At 47.9% G+C, this 19,854-nt stretch overlaps 1 protein-coding gene across 3 annotated transcripts; it reads right to left on the bottom strand.

The window, feature by feature from the left end:
- Positions 1-4,900: 4,900 nt before the first annotated feature.
- Positions 4,901-19,820, bottom strand: ZNF184 (zinc finger protein 184). 3 transcript variants are annotated; one of them, XM_062183623.1, is made up of 6 exons: positions 19,731-19,820; positions 19,248-19,324; positions 14,866-14,933; positions 12,056-12,182; positions 11,689-11,784; positions 4,901-9,352 (listed from the first exon to the last, which is right to left on the bottom strand). In XM_062183623.1, the coding sequence occupies exons 2-6, from the start codon at positions 19,252-19,254 to the stop codon at positions 7,419-7,421; spliced, it is 2,232 nt and encodes a 743-aa protein (XP_062039607.1). In that variant the 5' UTR covers positions 19,255-19,324; positions 19,731-19,820; the 3' UTR covers positions 4,901-7,418. The 3 variants fall into 3 exon arrangements, with proteins under 3 accessions (XP_062039607.1, XP_062039600.1, XP_062039615.1); XM_062183616.1 differs by lacking the exon at positions 19,731-19,820 and adding an exon at positions 19,519-19,589; XM_062183631.1 differs by lacking the exons at positions 19,248-19,324; positions 19,731-19,820 and adding an exon at positions 14,614-14,732 and having other exon boundaries at positions 14,866-14,917.
- Between the last annotated feature and the right edge of the window lie 34 nt (positions 19,821-19,854).

A 19,854-nucleotide genomic window follows, 5' to 3' on the forward strand; every position in this document is an offset into this window, starting at 1 on the left:
TGTGTTGTCCGTCAGTCTTCCAGTACACTTGTGTAGATTATTAGAAAGTATCCAAGACATTCACAGGACTATAAACATCACAGAAGGAACATACACATGTCCACCAATAGCTGGAGAACTCTGCACTGGCAGTGCGGCCAAGTCCCTTCTTTTTCTCTCCGGAAGCAGTCTGCCTCAACAGCTCATCTACAACTAGTATTCATCCCGTTTTACTAAGAGCGAGATCATTCCTCACCTGTTCTGGCTCACTCAACTCTGCACAACTTGCCCAACCACACAAAGCTGTGCCTTCCCCGGCACAGAGCCGTGGATGCCAGGCAAATAACTCCCTTCCACGTGTGCCCTTCATGCCTTCCCTCCCAGTTTAACGTGTTTCCTGTATTTCTCAGTCCACTTATAGCCATGGTTTCATTTCCTTTTATCTCCAATATCTTTAAATGTTCCCTCTCTAATCATGGTGTCAAATATGTGGAGCTTCCCAGATAATTGTCAAAATATTTATTCCTCACCATCTGCTCTTTTCTGAATCTAATCTTTTACCAAAGAACACCAGTAAGACTCCCACAGTTTCAGAGCACAGCCGTCTCAATATGATCTTCTTCATCTATTGCTAACGCCCTTTGATTTTTTAAAAGATTTATTTGAAAGGCAGAGCTACTAAAAGGCAGAGAGAGAGAGAGAGAGCGTGAGAGAGCGAGCGATCTTCCACCCTCTCGTTCACTCCACAAATGGCCACAATGGCTGGAGCTGCTCCCATCTGAAGGAGCCGCCACTAAGCCACAGCACCGGCCCCACGATATTAATCTTTGTTCAGTCTCATAGGTCGCAGGTGCAGGGAGAAACGCTATGATGGTCATAGCTGAGAAATGCAACAAATCCATGTCCTTGAGACCCAGCAATTCCAGTCTGGGACTCATGAGCAGCACATAGGAAACACAAGCTTTCTCATGAAAATAATTTGTGATAGCAGAAGCTTGAGAACCATCTAAATGTCACCCATCATGGAACCAGCTAAGCAAATGATTCCCATGCCTACACGAAACACTCCACAACTTGTGATAGCCGTTCCCCCGCTCACCACCACCACCAGGCGGTGGTGCCCAGTTCTCGAGTCAAACGTGAAGCTAGATGTTTCGGTGAGAGTATTTTTCAGTTGTGGTTAATACTTAGAATCAGAGGGTGTTATGTAAGGTCAATGACCCTCCATAATGTGGGTGAACTCATCCAATGAGCTGAGGCCACAAAAACAAACACTGAAGTTTCTGGTAGGAGGAGGAATTCTGGTTCAGGAATGTAACATACAAGTTCTACCAGTTTCCAGCTCTGGCCTGCCCTGCACATCTGTCTTGCCAGCCCCGAAACTTGTGAGCCATTTGTTGAAAATGTATGTATGTATGTGTGTATGTATGATCTATGTTCTGTTTTTGTGGAGAACCCTTGAATAATCACACAGCTATGAAAAAGAAGACACTCAATATGGAAATATCTTCAGGACATATTTTTCAGTGAAAATAAAGAGCCAAATATGTACAAACTGAATTGAAACAAGAATGTTCATCTACAATGGGGTCTATAAAAAGTTTATGGGAAATGCTTCTTATGAAAAAACTGCACGAGTTTACAAAATCTTTGCACTCAAACAAGGTTTTCATTTCGTTTTCCAGTAGTTTGTGACGTCCCCTAACATATTTGTGTATATCAGCACCAAAACTCTGAAAGGGCTCACAGAATCACTGAAGTGGATGGAAGACAAGGATGCAAGCAAGAAGTGTTTCGCTGTATTTTTTAAAATGCTTTTGTGATTTTTGAGCCATGTGACTGTTCCTACCTAGTCACAAGCTTAAATGTTCTGACTAACCTGACTGCCACATCTCTGATGTGGGATGCGGGACGTGGGCTTCCCCAGCAGTGGCTTTCCCTGCTGTACCACAGAACCCACCACGCCCTTCTGCGTTCTTGATAACTGCCATCCTCATGGTGTGAAGTAATACTCCAATGTGGGCTTGATTTGTATTTATTGATGGCTAATGATATCGAGCATATTGTCAGTGTTTGTGTATCTTCTATGGAAAGAGATCTCTGCTAATCCTTTGCCCATTTTTGAACCAGGGTATTTTTGTTGTGTTGTAGGTTTCTCTGCATTGTCTGAATATCAGTCCCTTAACCGCTATGTGATTTGCCAATAATTTCTTTCATCTTGTGGATTGTCCTTTCACTGTTGAGAATGTCCTTTGAGGCACACACATTTTAAATGTTGATTAAGTCTAATTTATCTTTTTTCTTTTATTTTCTATGCTCACTCTCTTTTCACTCTTTCATCCTCTATAAGCCTTTAAATAATTTTTTTTAAATAAAGGAACAGATGCTCTAATAGAAGTCAGATAACTGAAAATGTGCACAGTAAATAGAAAGATGAAGACGGGGGCCAGTGTTGTGGCCTGCAATGTTGGTATACCATATATGGGCACAGGTTCAAGTCCCAGTTTCTCCCCTTTTTTTAAAAAAAATTTTATTTGAAAGGCAGTTACAGAGAGAAAGAGAGAGAGGGAGAGAGAAAGAGGTCCTCCATCTGCTGGTTCACTCCCCAAATGGCCGCAATGGTCAGAGCTAGGCTGATCTGAAGCCAGGAGCCAGGAGTTTCTTCTGAGTCTCCTACGTGGGTGCAGTGGCTCAAGGACTTAGGCCATCTATTACTGTTTTCTCAGGCCATAGCAGAGAGCTGGATCAGAAGTGGAGCAGCCAGGACTCGAACTTGTGCCCATATGGGATGCTGGCACTGCAGGTGGTGGCTTCACCAGGCACAACACAGCACCAGCCGCGCCCCAGTTCTCACTCACCCTGCGGGGCAGCTGCCTCTTTGCTGTCTGCCTTCTTCCTCTCATTACAATGTTGGAGGCCCAGCGGCGTGTTCACTCTTCTAGAAGCAATGTGTTCCCAAATTACCACAGCCGCTCTCATCAGCATTTGTCACAGACAGGATTTGCAAGAAACTGCTTCACAGGCAGTGAAAACCAATTCTCCAGACAATTCTTGCTCCTCTCCCAGCATGTCTTCTCCCTGGCTCTCCTAGGACAGCAGGGGGTGCTTTGCTCTGTGGGATTCAACGGGGGCCTCAAGATAAGATGGTGCCCTCCTTGCTCCTCGGTGCCACCCTGGGGCCCCTAGCTCCACCGAGACACCTGCCAGCAAACTAAGCCACTCCCTACCTTTCTCTCTGAAGTCATCCACTGGTGCTGGGCCCCGCCCTCACCTGTGACAGCAAGCACGTGCTCCCCTTCCCACGACTGCTCACACCACGTGTGGAGTCCACCCCTCTGCTACCCCAGGCTCCCAAGTCTTTGATTTCCTCCCCACTAGTGATGTTTCCCTTCTGCCTCCCATTCACACTCGCAGTCGCACCCTAAACCTTCTGCATTACCCCAAGTACCCTTCTCACAGCCTCAATTTCTGCCTTCTCACTCCCTGACCACCCCCCACCCCAATGCTGCAACTTAGTTTTCAACCTAAGCTAGGACAACCTAGGGTCCCCTCTCAAATTGGTTCTGTCCTGGTTGCTCCTCTTCCGGTCCAGCTCTGCTGTGGCCTGGGAAGGCAGTGGAGGATGGCCCAAGTGCTTGGGCCCTGCACCCGCATGGGAGACCAGGAAAAGCACCTGGCTCCTGGCTTCGGATTGGTGCAGCGCACTGGCCGTAGCAGCTATTTGGGGGGTGAACCAACAGAAGGAAGACCTTACTCTGTCTCTCTCACTAACTCTGTAAAAAAAAAAATTTCCTCTCTCAATTGCATACTTGCCATTCTCATCTCGATCCCACCACTGACCACACCGAGCCAGTGTTCCGTTTTCATCTCACTCAGCCACTAGCAGCTGACCACCCCCTCATCAGGAAGCACTTTCCTCATTTGTGTCCCAGGACAGCACTCTGCAGCTGCTCCTCCTCCAACACAAGCTGCCTCCCTTACACATGGGTCCTCTCGTTTCTAGAAGGGGAGGCTTCTGCGGGCTGTCTGCAGAAGTCTCCGGCATCCACTCCCATGACCTTGAACATACACTGCGGCCCCCCTCCTGGCTGTAGACTCGCATCTCCACTTGGGGGTCTACAGGCTTCTGAAACCTTGCCCAGGTGGCTAAGGGTACAAGCACAGTGAAAATGTTGGCAAAGATGGGAGGGCAACAGAAACTCAAACAGGGGCGATGGGAGTGTGAATCGGTACAGCTCTTCAGCAGACCATTTGGCAATGCCTGACGTGAAACAAGTACATGCCCCGAACCTGAATTCTCACTGCCAGGTAAATACCTGACATGGACATACGTGTTCCCCGGAAGACACACGCAAGAATGTCCTCAGTAGCATCATCGGTCGTGGCTTCAAATCGGAAATAATCGGAACCACCCCATACCCAATAAAAGGGGCAGCTGAACTGGAGTGGGTGCAGTTCTCAGGGGACTGCTAGCACTTATGTCTGAGAGTGTATTCTCTCTATAAACCCTGCTCCCATTCGTACACTGTCTCTGCTTTGAATTCATTTCATGTTAAAAACTTAGAATAAACCAAGCTGAGGACTCCCATATGCCCATTTTTAAAAAAAAAAAAAAGGAATAAAGTTAGGTTATGATCACATATTGTTGGTGTTCTAGGTCTGACAGTACCTAGTACCTGTAGAGATCAAATTAATGGCACAACGTGGGAAGTATCTTTCAGAGTTAACGACTCTCCAGTTGAGGTGGTAGCAAAATTCCAATGCAGATCACTAGAAAAAAATGACTGCATTGTTTTTTTCATTTGTAAAAAGTCTGTGTTGCCCTTCCCCAAACTTGTTTGTGGGAAACCTGAAAGAGCTTATCTATAAGTAATAGTCAACTTCTGCTCTACCCTGTGTCAGAGCTCTCCATTTCCAAGACCAGACTGGACAATTAGCACTCCTTTTTTTAGAATGATTTATTTGAAAGTCAGAGTTACACAGAGAGGAGATGCAGAGAGAGAAGTCTTCCATCCACTGGTTCACTCCCCAAATGGCCTCAACAGCTGGAGATGCAGAGAGAGAAGTCTTCCATCCACTGGTTCACTCCCCAAATGGCCTCAACAGTTGGAGCCGCACCGATCTGAAGCCAGGAGCCAAGAGCTTCTTCCAGGTCTCCCACACAGGTGCAGAGGCCCAAGGAGTTGGGCCATCCTCCACTGCTTTCCCAGGCCATAGTAGAGCTGGATCAGAAGTGGAGCAGTCAGGACTTGAACTGGCGACCATATGGGATACCAGCACTGTAGATGGTGGCTTTACCCAGTATGCCACAGCGCTGACCCCAACAATTACTCTTAAAAGAGGTGACCTGATAACTAGACTATTCTGAAAAATTTATTGCTGACCTCATCTTTGTTTCTGGCTCAAATGTTATCCTGACAAGGGTCACCACAAATGGCCATGGGGCTGTGGGATCCCAGGAGTGTCATCTACTTGGGACCTGCTTCTGATACGAGGTAACCCCAAGTAAGTGCAATGGCCATCATTTTACACTGCCATTTGATTTTTGCACTTTGGTAAAGAAGCAAACATATCCCATCTCCCAGAGCTTGTGAGAACTCTGTACAAAACAGGGTAACACTCAGAAGGATGTAATCTATGTACTGAATGGCTAATCTGAGCGCCTTCTGGGGCAGCCACAGAAGTGGAGACTCAAATCTAAGGCCACTGCCCTTTACAGAGTACACACCAGGAGTTCTGAATGCTGACGCTCAGTACCCACCACTAGGGTTCAAGGTAGGGCCTCAGCAACAAAATGTATCTACACAGTTCTCCAGGTGTTATGGAAGGAGAATGTCTTCCCTGAATCCCTATATTGAAAGCCCAATCCTCAACATGGTGGTCCATTAGCAGCTGGGAGCCTTGGGGTGACTAGGTCACAGGGATGGAGCCCTCCCGGATGGGATCAGTGTCCTTATAAACACGCAGGAGGCTCTGCGTTCTCTCCCTGCTCTCCACAATGAGGGCATGGGAGGAGACATGGTGTGCAACCAGGCAGGCCCCTGGCGGACACCAGTGCCTTAATCTTAGATTCCTCAGCTTCCAGAACTCTGAACAATAAACTTCTGTTGTGGTATTTTGTGGCAGCAGTACAGACTAAGGCACCTGTGAACTGAACATGCAACCAGGGTTAAGTAATACTGGTTCAAGCTGTGGTAAGCAGGTCTCTGTAGTTTTTTTTGTTTTGTTTTTTGTTTTGTTTTTTTTTTTTTTTGACAGGCAGAGTGGATAGTGAGAGAGACAGAGAGAAAGGTCTTCCTTTTTGCCGTTGGTTCACCCTCCAATGGCCACTGCGGCCGGCTCATCGCGCTGATCCGAAGCCAGGAGCCAGGTGCTTCTCCTGGTCTCCCATGCGGGTGCAGGGCCCAAGCACTTGGGCCATCCTCCACTGCCTTCCCGGGCCATAGCAGAGAGCTGGCCTGGAAGAGGGGCAACCGGGATAGAATTCGGCGCCCCAACCGGGACTAGAACCTGGTGTGCCGGCGCCTCAAGGCGGAGGATTAACCTGTTAAGCCACAGCGCCGGCCTAGGTCTCTGTAGTTTTGATATACTCCTAGAATGTTAAAAACACCACAAGGGGGTGGCATTGTTGTAAAGTGGGTAAAGCCACCACCTGCAATGCCAGCATCCCATATGGGTGCAGGTCTGAGTCCCAGCTGCTCCACTTCCAATCCAGCTCCTGCTGATGTACCTGGGAAAGCAGTGGAAGATAACCCAAGTGCTTGGGCCCCTTCACCCCTGTGGGAGATCTGGAGGAAGCTCCTGGCTCCTGGCTGTAGCCTGGACCTGCCCTAGATATTGTGGCCATTTGGGGGAATGAACCAGGGGAAGGTCTCTCACTCTCTAACTCTTTCAAATAAATAATCTTAAAAAAAATACTCAAAGAAGAAACAGGACATTTTAATACGCATACTGAGTTAGGTTACTAGATGAACTGGATTATTAATCTGAGGGTATTTTATAGTCAAATTCCTTTTATTAGGAACTGTGACTTAAAGAACTTAAGTGCGTTAGAACAGAAGCAGAGCCTAGCGCTGGAAGCAGACGGCTTCTACTGGTGAAGCGTGCATCCCACACACTCCAGATGCAACAATAAAATGCTGACAATGTAAATCTACGCAGGAATACACTATGAACATACAAAACTCATTATAAACTCCACGCATAACTCTGCAATTTGAAATCCTCTGTAAATCTTTCACTTCACAGAGGAAAGTGAAATGGAACATAGTTAAGTTTCTCAATGTCACAAAGCTGTTAATACCATTAGTTCTGGTAAGGTATTTTCTACCTCACAGCACTGCAGTAAAGTTAAAATGTCTTAAGCAGTTTCCCAATCACTTGGCTTCTTGATATCTAAAGCAAACACAGCCCAGACACTGACAATGCCCCCAGCACCGTCATATGCCAGGGTGCAGCCTCTGGTGTTTGTTGAGAGCAGAGCGGTATCTGAACGCCTTCCCACAATCGTTACAGCCGAAAGGCTTCTCCCCCGAGTGAAGCCTCTGATGCTGAATGAGGTACGTGCTCTGGCTGAAAGTCTTCCTGCATTCTTGACAGTTGTAGGGCTTCTCTCCAGTGTGGGTGTTCTGATGCTCCGTCAGGTGAGTGCTCCGGCTGAAGGCCTTGTCACACTCGCCGCACTTGTAGGGCTTCTCCCCAGTGTGAGTTCGCTGGTGCTGAGTCAGGTGAGAGCTCTGGCTGAACGTCTTCTCACATTTATTACACTGGTAGGGCTTTTCTTCTGTGTGAGTTTTCTGATGTTGAGCAAGAGACGAACAGTGTCGAAAGGCCTTACCACACTTGGCACACTCATAAGGCTTTGCTCCTGTGTGAATTCTCTTATGCTGTGTAAGGTGTATGTTCTGGTTGAAGGCTTTCCCGCACTCGTTACACTTGTAAGGTCTCTCTCCGGTATGGATTTTCCTGTGCTGAATGAGGGAGGAGCCATAGCTGAAGGTTTTCCCACATTCGTGGCATTGGTAAGGCTTCTCTCCAGTATGAATCCTTTCATGCTTAGCGAGAGAGGAACTCCGAATGAAGGCTTTCCCACACTCCTTACACTTAAAGGCTTTCTCCTGGGTGTGCGTTTTCTGATGCTGGTTCAAGTTGGAGAGGTAACTGAACGCCTTCCCACATTCACTGCATTCAAAGGGCTTTTCCCGGGTGTGAATTCTTCGATGCTGAGTGAGGGATGAGCAGTAGCTGAAGGCCTTCCCACACTCATTGCATTTGTAAGGTTTTTCTCCCGTATGAATTTTCAGATGCTGGGCGAGGGATGACCAGTAACTAAAGGATTTTCCACACTCGGCACAGTCATAGGGTTTCTCCCCAGTATGTGTTTTTTGATGCTGAGTGAGGTTGGAGTGCTGGCTAAAGGCTTTTCCACATTCATTACATTCGTAAGGCTTTTCACCGGTGTGAATCATGTGATGACGGATGAAAGTCGAAGGCCCGTTGAAAGCCTTCCCACACTCATTGCATTTATAGGTTTTCTCTCCAGTGTGAATTTTCTGATGCTGAGTAAGGTGTGTGCTCCTGGTAAAGGTTTTATCACATTCATCACACTTAAAAGGTTTTTCTCCTGTGTGAATTTTCTGGTGTTCCATGAAGTGTCCCCTCTGGCTAAATGCTTTCCCACACTCATTACAAGTGTATGGCTTCTCGCCGGTGTGAATCCTCTGGTGCTGAACGAGGTGAGTCCTCTGACTGAAGGCTTTCCCACACTCGTCACACTTGTAGGGCTTTTCTCCAGTGTGAATCCTCTGGTGCTGTGTCAGAGATGGTCCCTCAATGAACCCTTTCCCACACTGATCGCATTTATACGGTTTGTCTCCAGTATGAATCCTTTGATGGTTTATCAGGTTTTCGCTCCGGCTGAAGGCTTTTTCACATTCATTACACTTGTAGGGTTTTTCTCCAGTATGTGTTCTCTGATGGCGAATAAGAGCTGAACAATAACTAAAAGCTTTACCACATTCATTGCACTTAATAGATTTCTCTTTTTTAACTGGATGTGAATTCTGTTTGACACCGGTTTTAGCAGATGTCTGCTGTGGAGTTACCTCTTGTCGTGTTCCAACACCTGCACCCTCACTGACACGTGTATCAGACCCTTTATGCGCAGGTCCGCTCCCCCTGCTCGATTCCGTCACCTCCCTGGGCACTGCCAGTGGGTCTGCCCGCTGCCTCTCGAGGCTGCCTTCTGACCCCACAGTTCCCACGAGGCTGCAGCTCCATGGGCTGTGTTTTCCCACTGCTGTGTGTGGAGATGGTTCTTCAGGAATGTCTGGTTCGGGGGCTGACACACTATTTTCAAGTTGTGTCTGCAAGTCTGAAAGAAAAAAGAGAACGCCAGTCTTCCCTGAATAGAGAAAAATAAAACTGCTGTTGTGGACTGACTTAATGCAATGGAAATCTGTAAAGCCCTCAGGAAATTCTGGCAGTTTTCAAATATACAGCCCTATTTATCTGGGAGAAACTAGAAGGAGCTGAGGAAAACACTACAGAACACATTAAAATGGCAAGAGAATGTCTAGTTCAATTTCACAGATAATCTCTAAGATGCAATGACCGAGGTAGCTACATTTAGGGAGATTAATTTTTAAAATGAGTATGGGGTGGGCATGTGGCCCAGCAGTTAATTAAAATCAGAAAAAGAATTGGAGGACTGGACTGCAACATCTTGTAGGAGTGGCAAATGCAGAGTAACCAGGATGTTTAAATGTAGGACAGGAAATTGAGCTCAAAGAAGGAAGATCCCTGGGAGTAGGTACGGGTGAGGAGAGCAGTTAATCAGCAGACACACAGAAGACGCTGAAACAGCAAAGCACACAGGAGGCAGTGCTGCCCAGACACAGAGAAGCACCATCAGGAAGCAGTGCTGCCCAGACCAGAGAAGGCAACAAGCAGTCAGTGCCGCAGGCCCTCACAGAACCAAGGTTGTATCTAGAACTCCCCTGGTGAGGGCGGGTGCCACACGTCCCACAGGGCTCCAAGTCTCTCCCATGCTGTGAGCCTGCTCACCATCACCATCAGCACTGCTGCAGGCACGGGCAGTGAGGAGAACCCTGGCGTCACACACCGTGCCCTCCACACCTGGCACCTGGGCGTGGCACGCCATGGGCACTCTCGCAGCAGCAGAGCTTCTCAGTGGAGACAGGATCACAAAACACAGGCTTTCAGAACAGCCATTTAAGGAATGTGTTTTCATCACTAGAAATGACTTCAAGAGAGATGTGTTTGTCCAGCAGACGGCCATAAAGACTCTCTCCTGGAAGTACACCAGGGTGAAGGACGTGGAGACCTTGAGTCTGATGCTGCTGAGTCGATGGCACATGGGGTGGCTGATCTCCCACCCTGGGTGGAGGTGAAGTAGGCCACGACCCATGTTACCCAAACAGAGAACTGCCGAGCATCACGGGACAGGCAAAGAACGAATCCCAGAGAAGCTGCGAGGACCAGACTGAACACCAGCAGCCCTCCTGTGACAGCAACCCTGCTTACTTCACACGGTCTCTGGGAACCAAGCAGTGTGCCCCACCCTGTGCATGGACAGGTAGTCGCGGGGGCTGACAACCATGCAAGGTAGACAGAACACGCACCAGTCAGTGTTACACATCACCATTCCACACGCATCAGGCCTCCAACACAGCTTGGCAAGGACAGCAACAGAGAGGAAGAGGACAATGATGGGGACTAATCCCAAGGCCTGATAAAATGTTAGCTAATACAGCATTTCCCAATTTGGAACACAGCAAACATACTCTTCCCCATAAAAAAGAAACCGCCAGCACCTTAACTCTGGAAGTGGAGATGTATCTCGTACCTAGAGTGACCACACATTTTAACCTTTCCCAGGATCTGACACTCTGTGCAGTTTGGAAACTGATGACTTAGAAGAAAGTCATTAAGAGGTTCAAAGAGAGTTTGATAAAGTGGTATCTGAGGCTTCACAGGATACTGAGAAAGGAGGTGGCAGGTGTGCAGCTCTCCTGCTGTGTGTGACTAGGAAAGAGAGACAAGCAGATGGTGATTAGAAAGATTAACACGGATGGTCCATGGCTTGTGACGGTTCTAACTTACAATGGTGCAAAAGCAATCAGATTCTACAGCAGACTTCACGTGCACCTGTTCCTAGGCTGGAACATGCAGACGCTCCCCTCGACGCTGACCACAGCAGCAGCCACCGCTGCCCATCAGCCCTGTGGGCACGTCACACTCCAGTGCACTGTGACGCTAAGCTGCGCTATGAGAAAGACGTGTCTGAAATGCATTTCCAAACCACTGTTTTCAACTTACAACGGACTTCTCTGGACATAACCCCATCTCAAGTTAAGGGGTATTTGTAGTGCTACCTCTGTTTGAAGGTACTATGAATGAAGCTGAAGATTCAAAACAGAAAAATGAAGGGCTGAAAAGCAGGTAAGAATTGTGAGACCAAGGTCCCAAAGCAGAGAGCAGCCAGGAAGGGTACTTCCTCTGGACGTGCAGAAATAGAACAGGCACTGAGACAGTGACGACGTGACCCAGCGTCAGAGTTCAGAAGTCAGTTCCTGTTTCTCCACAGCTCACACTTCACAGACAAACCACCCAGGCACACTTCAGATACAAACAGTGTCAGTGAACAGTTAGCACTCAGGCTATTCCTCTGCTGTCATTCATTGTTACCTCCACAGGGACCAGCTGCACGGCCTGGCTCCACCATCCATGGCTCTGTCCCTTGCTCCAGCTGGGAAATCACGTCAGGTTTGGAAACTTGGAGTCCTGCTCATGGAGAGAAAACAACGGACCTGTCTGCAATAGGCAGAAGCACCACATCCACGTTAAACTTAGAGGAAATGTCCCAAATTCCAGACAGAACTCGGGAACTGCTCTGGGTTCAGAAAAATTATTACTTTGTTCCTCTGCTTCCCAAGAGAGGGTAGAAATCATTTTAAAATATTCAGAATTTACAAATGTTGATTCTAACACTTAAGACACATGGAGGCACAAGCAAGAGGCCTGGTATTAGTTAGCCCTGTGAGTTCAGCCTCACCTATAGATACCAGGTGCGTATAATTTTCCAACGTCACATCCCTGAATAAATCTCTCTGCACGGGATCCAGCTGCTGCCATTCTTCTTGAGTGAAGTCCACAATCACATCCGTGAAGGTCACAGATTCCTGAAACACCAAGTGCATTTCTACTTAACTTCATCCACCTAGCAGAGGGCAGGGTCAGCAGGCCTGGCGGACAGTGCCGGCTGCCAGTTCTGAGAAACGGCCTCCACACGTCCTCCTCGGAAAATGAGTACAAGAAAGCAGCTCACACAGCAGAATACTGTCACTGCAGAATACAACGAAGCAAACAGAAAGTACTGGCCATTGTTCTTCATCATCACTGTCAACTGTGCCCTAAGATGTGTCAAAAATGCACAGCAAAACTACCATCAGTAATATTTTCTCCACCACATCCAATGTGCAAGAAGAGTCAAAGATCTTTTTTAAAAAATGGGAGGCTGGGATTTTTCCTACGTTTCAAATTATACCTAAAGATAAAGTAATTAAAATGGGGGAGGGGCTGGATCCAGCATTGTGGCACAGCAGGCTAAGCCACCATCTAAAGCGCAGACATCCCATATGAGTGCCAGTTTGGGTTCTGGCTGCTCCACTTCCAACCCAGCTCCCTGCTAATGTGCCTGGAAAGGCAGCAAGATGGTCCAAGTGCTTGGGCCCCTGCAACCACGTGGGAGACCCAGATGGAGCTCCTGGTTCCTAGCTTAGTCCTGGCCCAGGCCTGGATGTTGAGGACATCTGAGTGAGCTGGCGGATGGATGATGTCGCTTTCCACCTCCCCTTCTGTTTGCAACTCTATCTTACAGATAAATGTAAAATAAACAAGCATCTAAAAGCAACAACACTCCCTGAGTGCCCAGAGTAGCTGAGGTTGGGCCAGGCCAAAACTGGGAGCAGGGAACTCAATTCAGGTCTCCCACGTGACTGCAAAGGACCCCTGTACTTGAGACATCACCTGCCATCTTCCATGGTACACATAAGCAAAGCTGGAATTAAGAGCCAAAGCCAGGACTTGGACCCAGGTGTTCTGATCTAGGACACCAGCATCCAAATGTCCACCCCTAACAAATATCAAAAGGCCTGAAAATAACACATTGTTTCTAGTTATCTAACTATTCCCGGAATAAGGCTTAGGAACATTCTGTCTAAATATAAACATACATGGAACTCAGTAAGATAAAATTCAGTGTGTGGCATTCAATCAAAATTATGTAGGCAGCAGGAAAATACAACCCACAATGAAGACAAAAATTAACTGATTTAATAAAAGACACCCAAAATGGTAACTAAGTGGGTAAATATATACATTTTTTTCTTAGTAAATTTTTCATAGATATTTGACTGCTTAAATGAAAACACTGTTCTATGGGATATAAGTGAAATATATGGCAACCACAGCTGCAAACTGGGAGGGCAGAACTGGCAGCACATTATATGGTTCTTATACTATTTATAAAGTGGTGTAAAATGATAAAATATACATTCTTTCAAGGTTGCTCACTCAACACTTATCATGATGGGCAATATTCTTGGCAAAAAATGCAAATTTCAATGAATTTAAAAGGACCTCAAGTCACACATGGAAATGGAATGTTCTCTGACATGAATATGTCCAATATCTTGGTGGTGACGGTTTCATGAATGTACACAGGTCAAAACCTACCAAATATATACTTTAAATCTATTGTGCAATCTACTGTTACAATACAGCTCTGAAAATATAACTGAGCTGAAGTTAGGAGAATTGGGATCATTTATTTGATAAGAAGATTAAGTTGTGGGACTGGAGCTGTGGTGCAGTGGGCTAAGCCTCCGCCTGTGGTGCCGGCATCCCATATGGGCGCCGGTTTGTGTCCCGGCTGCTCCTCTTCTGATCCAGCTCTCTGCTGTAACCTGGGAAAGCAGTGGAAGATGGCTCAAGTGTTTGAGCCCCTGTACCCACGTGGGAGACCCAGAACAAGCTCCTGGCTCCTGGCTTCGGATCAGCTATGGCTGTTGAGGCCATCTGGGGAGTAAACCAACAGATGGAAGACTTTCTCTCTCTGCCTCTGCCTATCTCTGTAACTCTACCTCTCAAATAAGTAAATAAATTTTTAAAAAAAGATTAAGTTGTGGGGCAGGAGGAAAATGGGGAAAGCAAAGTCCAAGAACGAGGAGCCTGACTGAAGAAGAGCGTGAGGTCAATTACAGCTCATGCAGCCACCGTTGCCTTTTCTAAGTCCTCAGTTATCAGTTTTTCCTACACTACGAGGTCACTTTTCCTCTATTAAATCCATTGATGGTTCACAAAAGCCTACAGAATAAAGCCTTCAACTTCTTATCCACTCACTCTTTCATGTTCCAACCACGTGATTGCCACTTTGCCAACGCCTCCCCCTCTCCATTTTCTGAATCCTGTGACACGTCTGCCTCCCAACTCCTCCGCCCCTAGAATCCGCCCACACCTCATCGGTGCCAGTTCTTTGTGAGGCAGCACAAACTCCAACCCCTCCAGATTACCTGCAGTTCACAGTGTTCATTCCACCTTCCTTGTACTTACCCGGCATGTTCTCCAGCAGTCATCTCACTCTACTCCAGTCAAGGGTCACGTTTCACACGTTGCTGGGGGTACAGTTAGGTGCTAACCCAGAGAGGTGAGTGACGGTTGCATCAGCAGGACTGTGAGGAGGCCACGGGCAGACGGGCACTCAGAACAAACTAACAACTCTGGCTTTCGAATGAACAGCCCAAGGTAAGAAAATACACACTCCAAGCCTGGGGACAAACAGCACTGCAGGAAATCTCAACTCACCCGGACGCTGGCTGGCAGGAGGAGAGTTCGTCCCCGCTGGAGAAGGGCAGGGTCTGGAGAGGACAGGTCTAGGGAGGAAGAAGCCACACTGATTGCTGTCAACACAGCTGCCCCCGCAATCCACTTTTCTACCTGAAATCAACAACCTACGTCTTTGCCCCGCGCAGCCTCCTCAGCAGGTGCAGGAGGCAAGGCCTTGCTCTAATTCAGTTTCCCCCAGATACTCAATGAGTTATATGGATCATACATCTCAACCTAAGGACCTCACCATGTGGGGCAGAATATTTCTGCTGCCTATTCTGCTTAATATAAAATTTTAAAAACTAATCAGACTACTTTCTGAAAGTCTTTGTAGGCCATCTGAAAACTCTGCTATCAATGCAAACTGAGTATCACGAGACACACTGCTTATGCTACTTACCCATCAGAATGGCTAAAATTGAACAGACGTGGTCAATACTAATTGTTGCCAAGAATACAGAGGGACTGGGACTTTTGTATAATGCAGTGGACTGTAAAATTATCAACCACTTAGGAAACCTGTTAAGCGATATATACTAGAGCCAAATATGTCTACCTTGTGACTCAGCCAACTCCACTCCCATACACTGGAATGCTATGTCCACCAAAAGACCTGTTCAAAAATGTTCACTGTATATTTATTTAAAATATCCCCATGGGAAATAACTCAAGAGTCCTTAAAAGCAGACTACATAAAGGTGGGTACATGGTGCAGTCGTCAAGTTGCTGTCTGGGACGCTTGCAGCCCAGACTGGAGCGCCTGGTTTGATTCCCAGCGACTCTGCTTCACATCTAACTTCCTGCTAATGTGCACCATGGAGGCGGCAGCTGATGGTTCCAATACTTGGGTCCCTGCCACCCAGAGAGACCAGACAGGGTCCCTGGCTTTGGCCTGGCTCAGCTTTGGCTGCTGCAGCATTTGAGGAATGAACCAGTGCACGGGAGATCTCTTCCTGCCTGCCTTTCAAATAAAATGAAAATGAATTTTTAAAAATGTTTTAAAAAGAAAACACAAACAAATCATGATATATTCATACAATGGAAAAATACTCCAAAATACAGGCAGAAGAGCTACTAATCTACAAGCTGAACGCAACTCATACATATAATGCTGAGCAAAGCAACAAATGCAGGAACGTGAACAACGTGAACAATAAAAGAACAGAACTCTGAAATGTGCAGGGCCTGTCACTTCAGGGGTCTATTAGGTACAAGGACGTTGTCTGGGATACTCATATCAGGGTAGACCAGTGCAATCTGAATTTAGTCCCCAGGTTCAGACTCCAGAGACCTAAGCCTTAGTTTTAAGAGAGCAGGGTACAATTTACTCAGAGTGACCTCAAAGAAACAGGTAACAGGATAACTGTATGCAATAATCCTGGGTATTGAATCTGATGGAAACCATTACTAAATCAAAAAGGGCAGAGAGAGAAAAAAACAACAGCTCAGGGAAGTAGGTGGGGTGGGAGGTATGGAGGAAAGCTGTGGTTATTGTGGTGGCAATGTCTGGGTAAGTATGGAAGTTTTATTTTATAAAAAAACGTATTAAGGGGTCGGTGTTGCAGTAAAACAGGTAAAGCCACAGCCTGCGATGCCAGCATCCCATACGGTTCATGTCCCGCTGCTCCGTTTCTGATCCTGCTAATGGCCTGGGAAAAGCATGGGAAAACTGCCAAGTGTTTGGGCTCCTGCCACCCACCTCTTCGGGGAGACCCAGAGGAAGCTCCTGGCTTCGGCCTGGCCCAGCCCTGGCTGCTGCAGTCATCCAGGCAGTGAACCAGCAGCTAGAAGATCTCTCTCTTTCTGAGTCCCTCTCTCTCTGTAACTCTGCCTTTCAAATAAATAAACAAATCTTTAAATTTTCAAAAAATGTGTTAATCAAGAAATTCTTGATTTTGTTAATTGAGAAATTCTTGATTTATCTTAACAGTGCCATGCCTCAGAAAGTAGAGGAAGCAATAAAGGAAACTATTATTCTCAACTTAATTTTGACCAGTAACAAAAAATAGTTTTGTAACAGAAACCTTGAGAGGAAAAAAATGAAAATATTACTTTAGTTTTTAATAGTGGGAGGAAATGTTATACATGGACAGACAAGCACTCAAGACTTCAGGGAAACAGTCACGAGAAAAGTCTCAGGTACGATGTTTCTGATTCCAAGAAACAGATACCAACAGAATCAACAACCGTGACGGTAACAGGAACCAACTGTGTACCCGCACTTAGTCACGTGTCACAAATATTACGACTGCAAGAGACAGAAGCCCAGGCCAGGGAATCCTAACTACACAATATGAAAAATCTCGCAAAAAGAATCTAATGAAATCATTTTGGCCAATTTTTAAAAATAAACTTTACTATTTACTTTATTTATTTTCATTTTATTTCAAAGGCAGACAGCCAGAGACAGAAACAGACAGGGGAAAGAGCTCTTCTACCCTCTGGCAACAGATGCAGCTGGGCCAGTTCAAAGCCAGGAGCCTGGAACTCAATCCAGGTCTCTCACTTCGGTGGCAGGGACTCAAGCACTTGGGCCATCACCTGCTGCCTCCCAGGGTGTGCACTAACAAGAAGTTGGACCAGAAGTGGAGTCAGGATTCAAACGCAGGCACTTTGATATGGGTTGGCCAGTGTCCCCAGTGGCGTCTCAATGCTGTGCCAAACACCCACCCTTGTTTTGGCCAATTAAATTTTGAGGAACTTAGAATTTAAAAGAACATTATATAAATACATGAGGGGCAAAAAATTAGGGACAAATATAGGCACAAAACAAAATGAATATGAATGCTAAGACTTCCAATGACAATATTTTTAATAAATACAAGAAAAAGGACTGCACAATAGGTCAAAGCAAACCAGACTGTGTGACCACACTTAAAAGAATGCAGAGGGGAGGCACCAGTGCTGTGGGCCAGTGGGTTAAGCCACAGCCTACAGTGCTGGCATCCCATGTGGATGGCCCTTCAAGACCCCACTATTCCACCACTGATCCAGCTCCCTGGTAATGTGCCTGGGAAATCAGTGGAAGATGGCCCAAGTGCTTGGGCCCCTGCTTCTACATGGGAGACCTGGAAGAAGCTCCGGGCTCCTGGCTACTGTCTGGCCCAGCCCCTGACATTCTGGCCATCTCGAGAGTGAACTAGCAGGTGGAATACCTTTCTCTCTGTCTCTCCCTCTTTATTGTAGCTCTGCTTTTCAAATAAATAAATCTTAAAAAAAAAAATAATAACAATTCCATTATACAAGAATGGCAAAAATTTAGTTCACTAAAGTTTACGTCTTTTTTTTATGTAAAAAAAAAAAAAAAAAACCAGGGTTCACTGTATTTGGTTGCTGATTTTTTTAAGAAACTGTGGCATAGCAGGTAAAGCCACCGCCTGCAGTGCCAGCATCCCATAGGGGCGCCAGTTCGAGTCCCGGCTGCTCCACTGCCGATCCAGCTCTCTGCTATGGCTTCAGATCATCACAGCTCTGGCCGTTGCGACCATCTGGGGAGTGAACCAGCACATGGAAGACCTTTCTCTCTGCCTCTCTGTAACTCTGCCTTCCAAATAAGAAAGAAAGAAAATGCAATCTGATGCCAAACAACAAAAATAATATCCACATAAAAAGAAATGGGACCTCCCACTTAGTGGTATTCTTCAAAGCACATCTAAAGAATGCGTTTAGTTTTAGAAAATGCTGAGCAGGGTCAGCCTAGTGGTTGGGACAAAGCTTAGGACAGCAGCAACCCACATCGGTGTCAGGCTCAACCCCTGGCCCGACCCAACTCCATCCAGCTCCTGCTAACGTGCACCCTGGGAGGCAGCAGGTGGGAGACCCAGCCCAGTTCTGGCTCCCTGGCCTAACCGCAGTCGTTGTAGCATCTGGGGAGTGACCAGTGGGCGGGAGAGCAGGCTGTCCGCCCTCTGCGTCTCTCTGCCTTACAAACAATTGTTTTTAATGAAAGCCAAACGAAGACAAGCAGGAAAGTCCTCAAAGAAGCGTTCTACAGCACAAGTCGCAGAGAACTCTCGGCGGTTGACGGCTGAGTGCCGGAATCTGAGCGGAACTGAGAACTGAGCTCAACGCGGAAGTCACAGGAATAGGCGCTGCTGTGCAACACGAAGAACCAAAGACAGCCACGGGGCTGTCCGCATGCAAAATGGCGAGTTTAGCGCCACGCGCGCTGTGGCACAGGCTTGGCCACCTGCCAAGGGCATTTCGGAACTCACGCCCGCACTGACGGGGCGGCTACCAAGAGTCCTCCGGACCGCAAGGTGGTCACCGCAGATTCACACGCTCAAGCTGTGCGGCTCAGGGACGCTCGGGGCGCCCCAGCCTCCCCGCGGCGGGACCCGCGCCCCGTCCGCCCCCGCTACCTTCCATCTCGGCTCATCCCGCTCCTCCGCGGCGTCCTCCCAGGCCGAGGTCAGCCGCCCAGCTCCTCTCGGCTGCCCTGGAACACAAGCCGGGCGTCAGGCGGGCGGCACTCGGCTCCCGCTCCACGGACGGCTCCGGGAGAGCCCCAGACAGGCACGTGGGGTGCCCGCCACACAGCACAGTCCGCCCCCAGCGCCACAAACGCTCGCTGCGCGCCCGGGAGCTCGCACACGGCCGGGGCCCCGCGGGCTCGGACGCCGCCGCACGCACCTGTTGCCGGGCGCGGACGCTTGGAGGCGGGCGGGCGGGGCAGGGCGGGGCCGGAACAAAAGAACAAAGCCCCGGGAAGGACCGGGCAGGACCGCCCGCGAGGAGGACGCCAGGGGCCCCTTCCCGGACGCCCCGGCTTCCTCCCGCCGGGGCCACGTCACGCGACGCAACCACGATGACGTCACGCGGCCCGGCAGTAACCATGGTGATACCTAGCTTTCCCTCCCGCGTGGCGATGCGCACACTCCGACCCCGGGTCCGGAAGCGCTGGGACCGTCGCCAGACCCGACGAGGGAGACCCGAGCGGCCGGGCTTCCCAGGCGCCAGCCTCTCACG

Source organism: Lepus europaeus, chromosome 3, assembly GCF_033115175.1.
Source record: "Lepus europaeus isolate LE1 chromosome 3, mLepTim1.pri, whole genome shotgun sequence".
Lineage (NCBI taxonomy): Eukaryota > Metazoa > Chordata > Mammalia > Lagomorpha > Leporidae > Lepus > Lepus europaeus.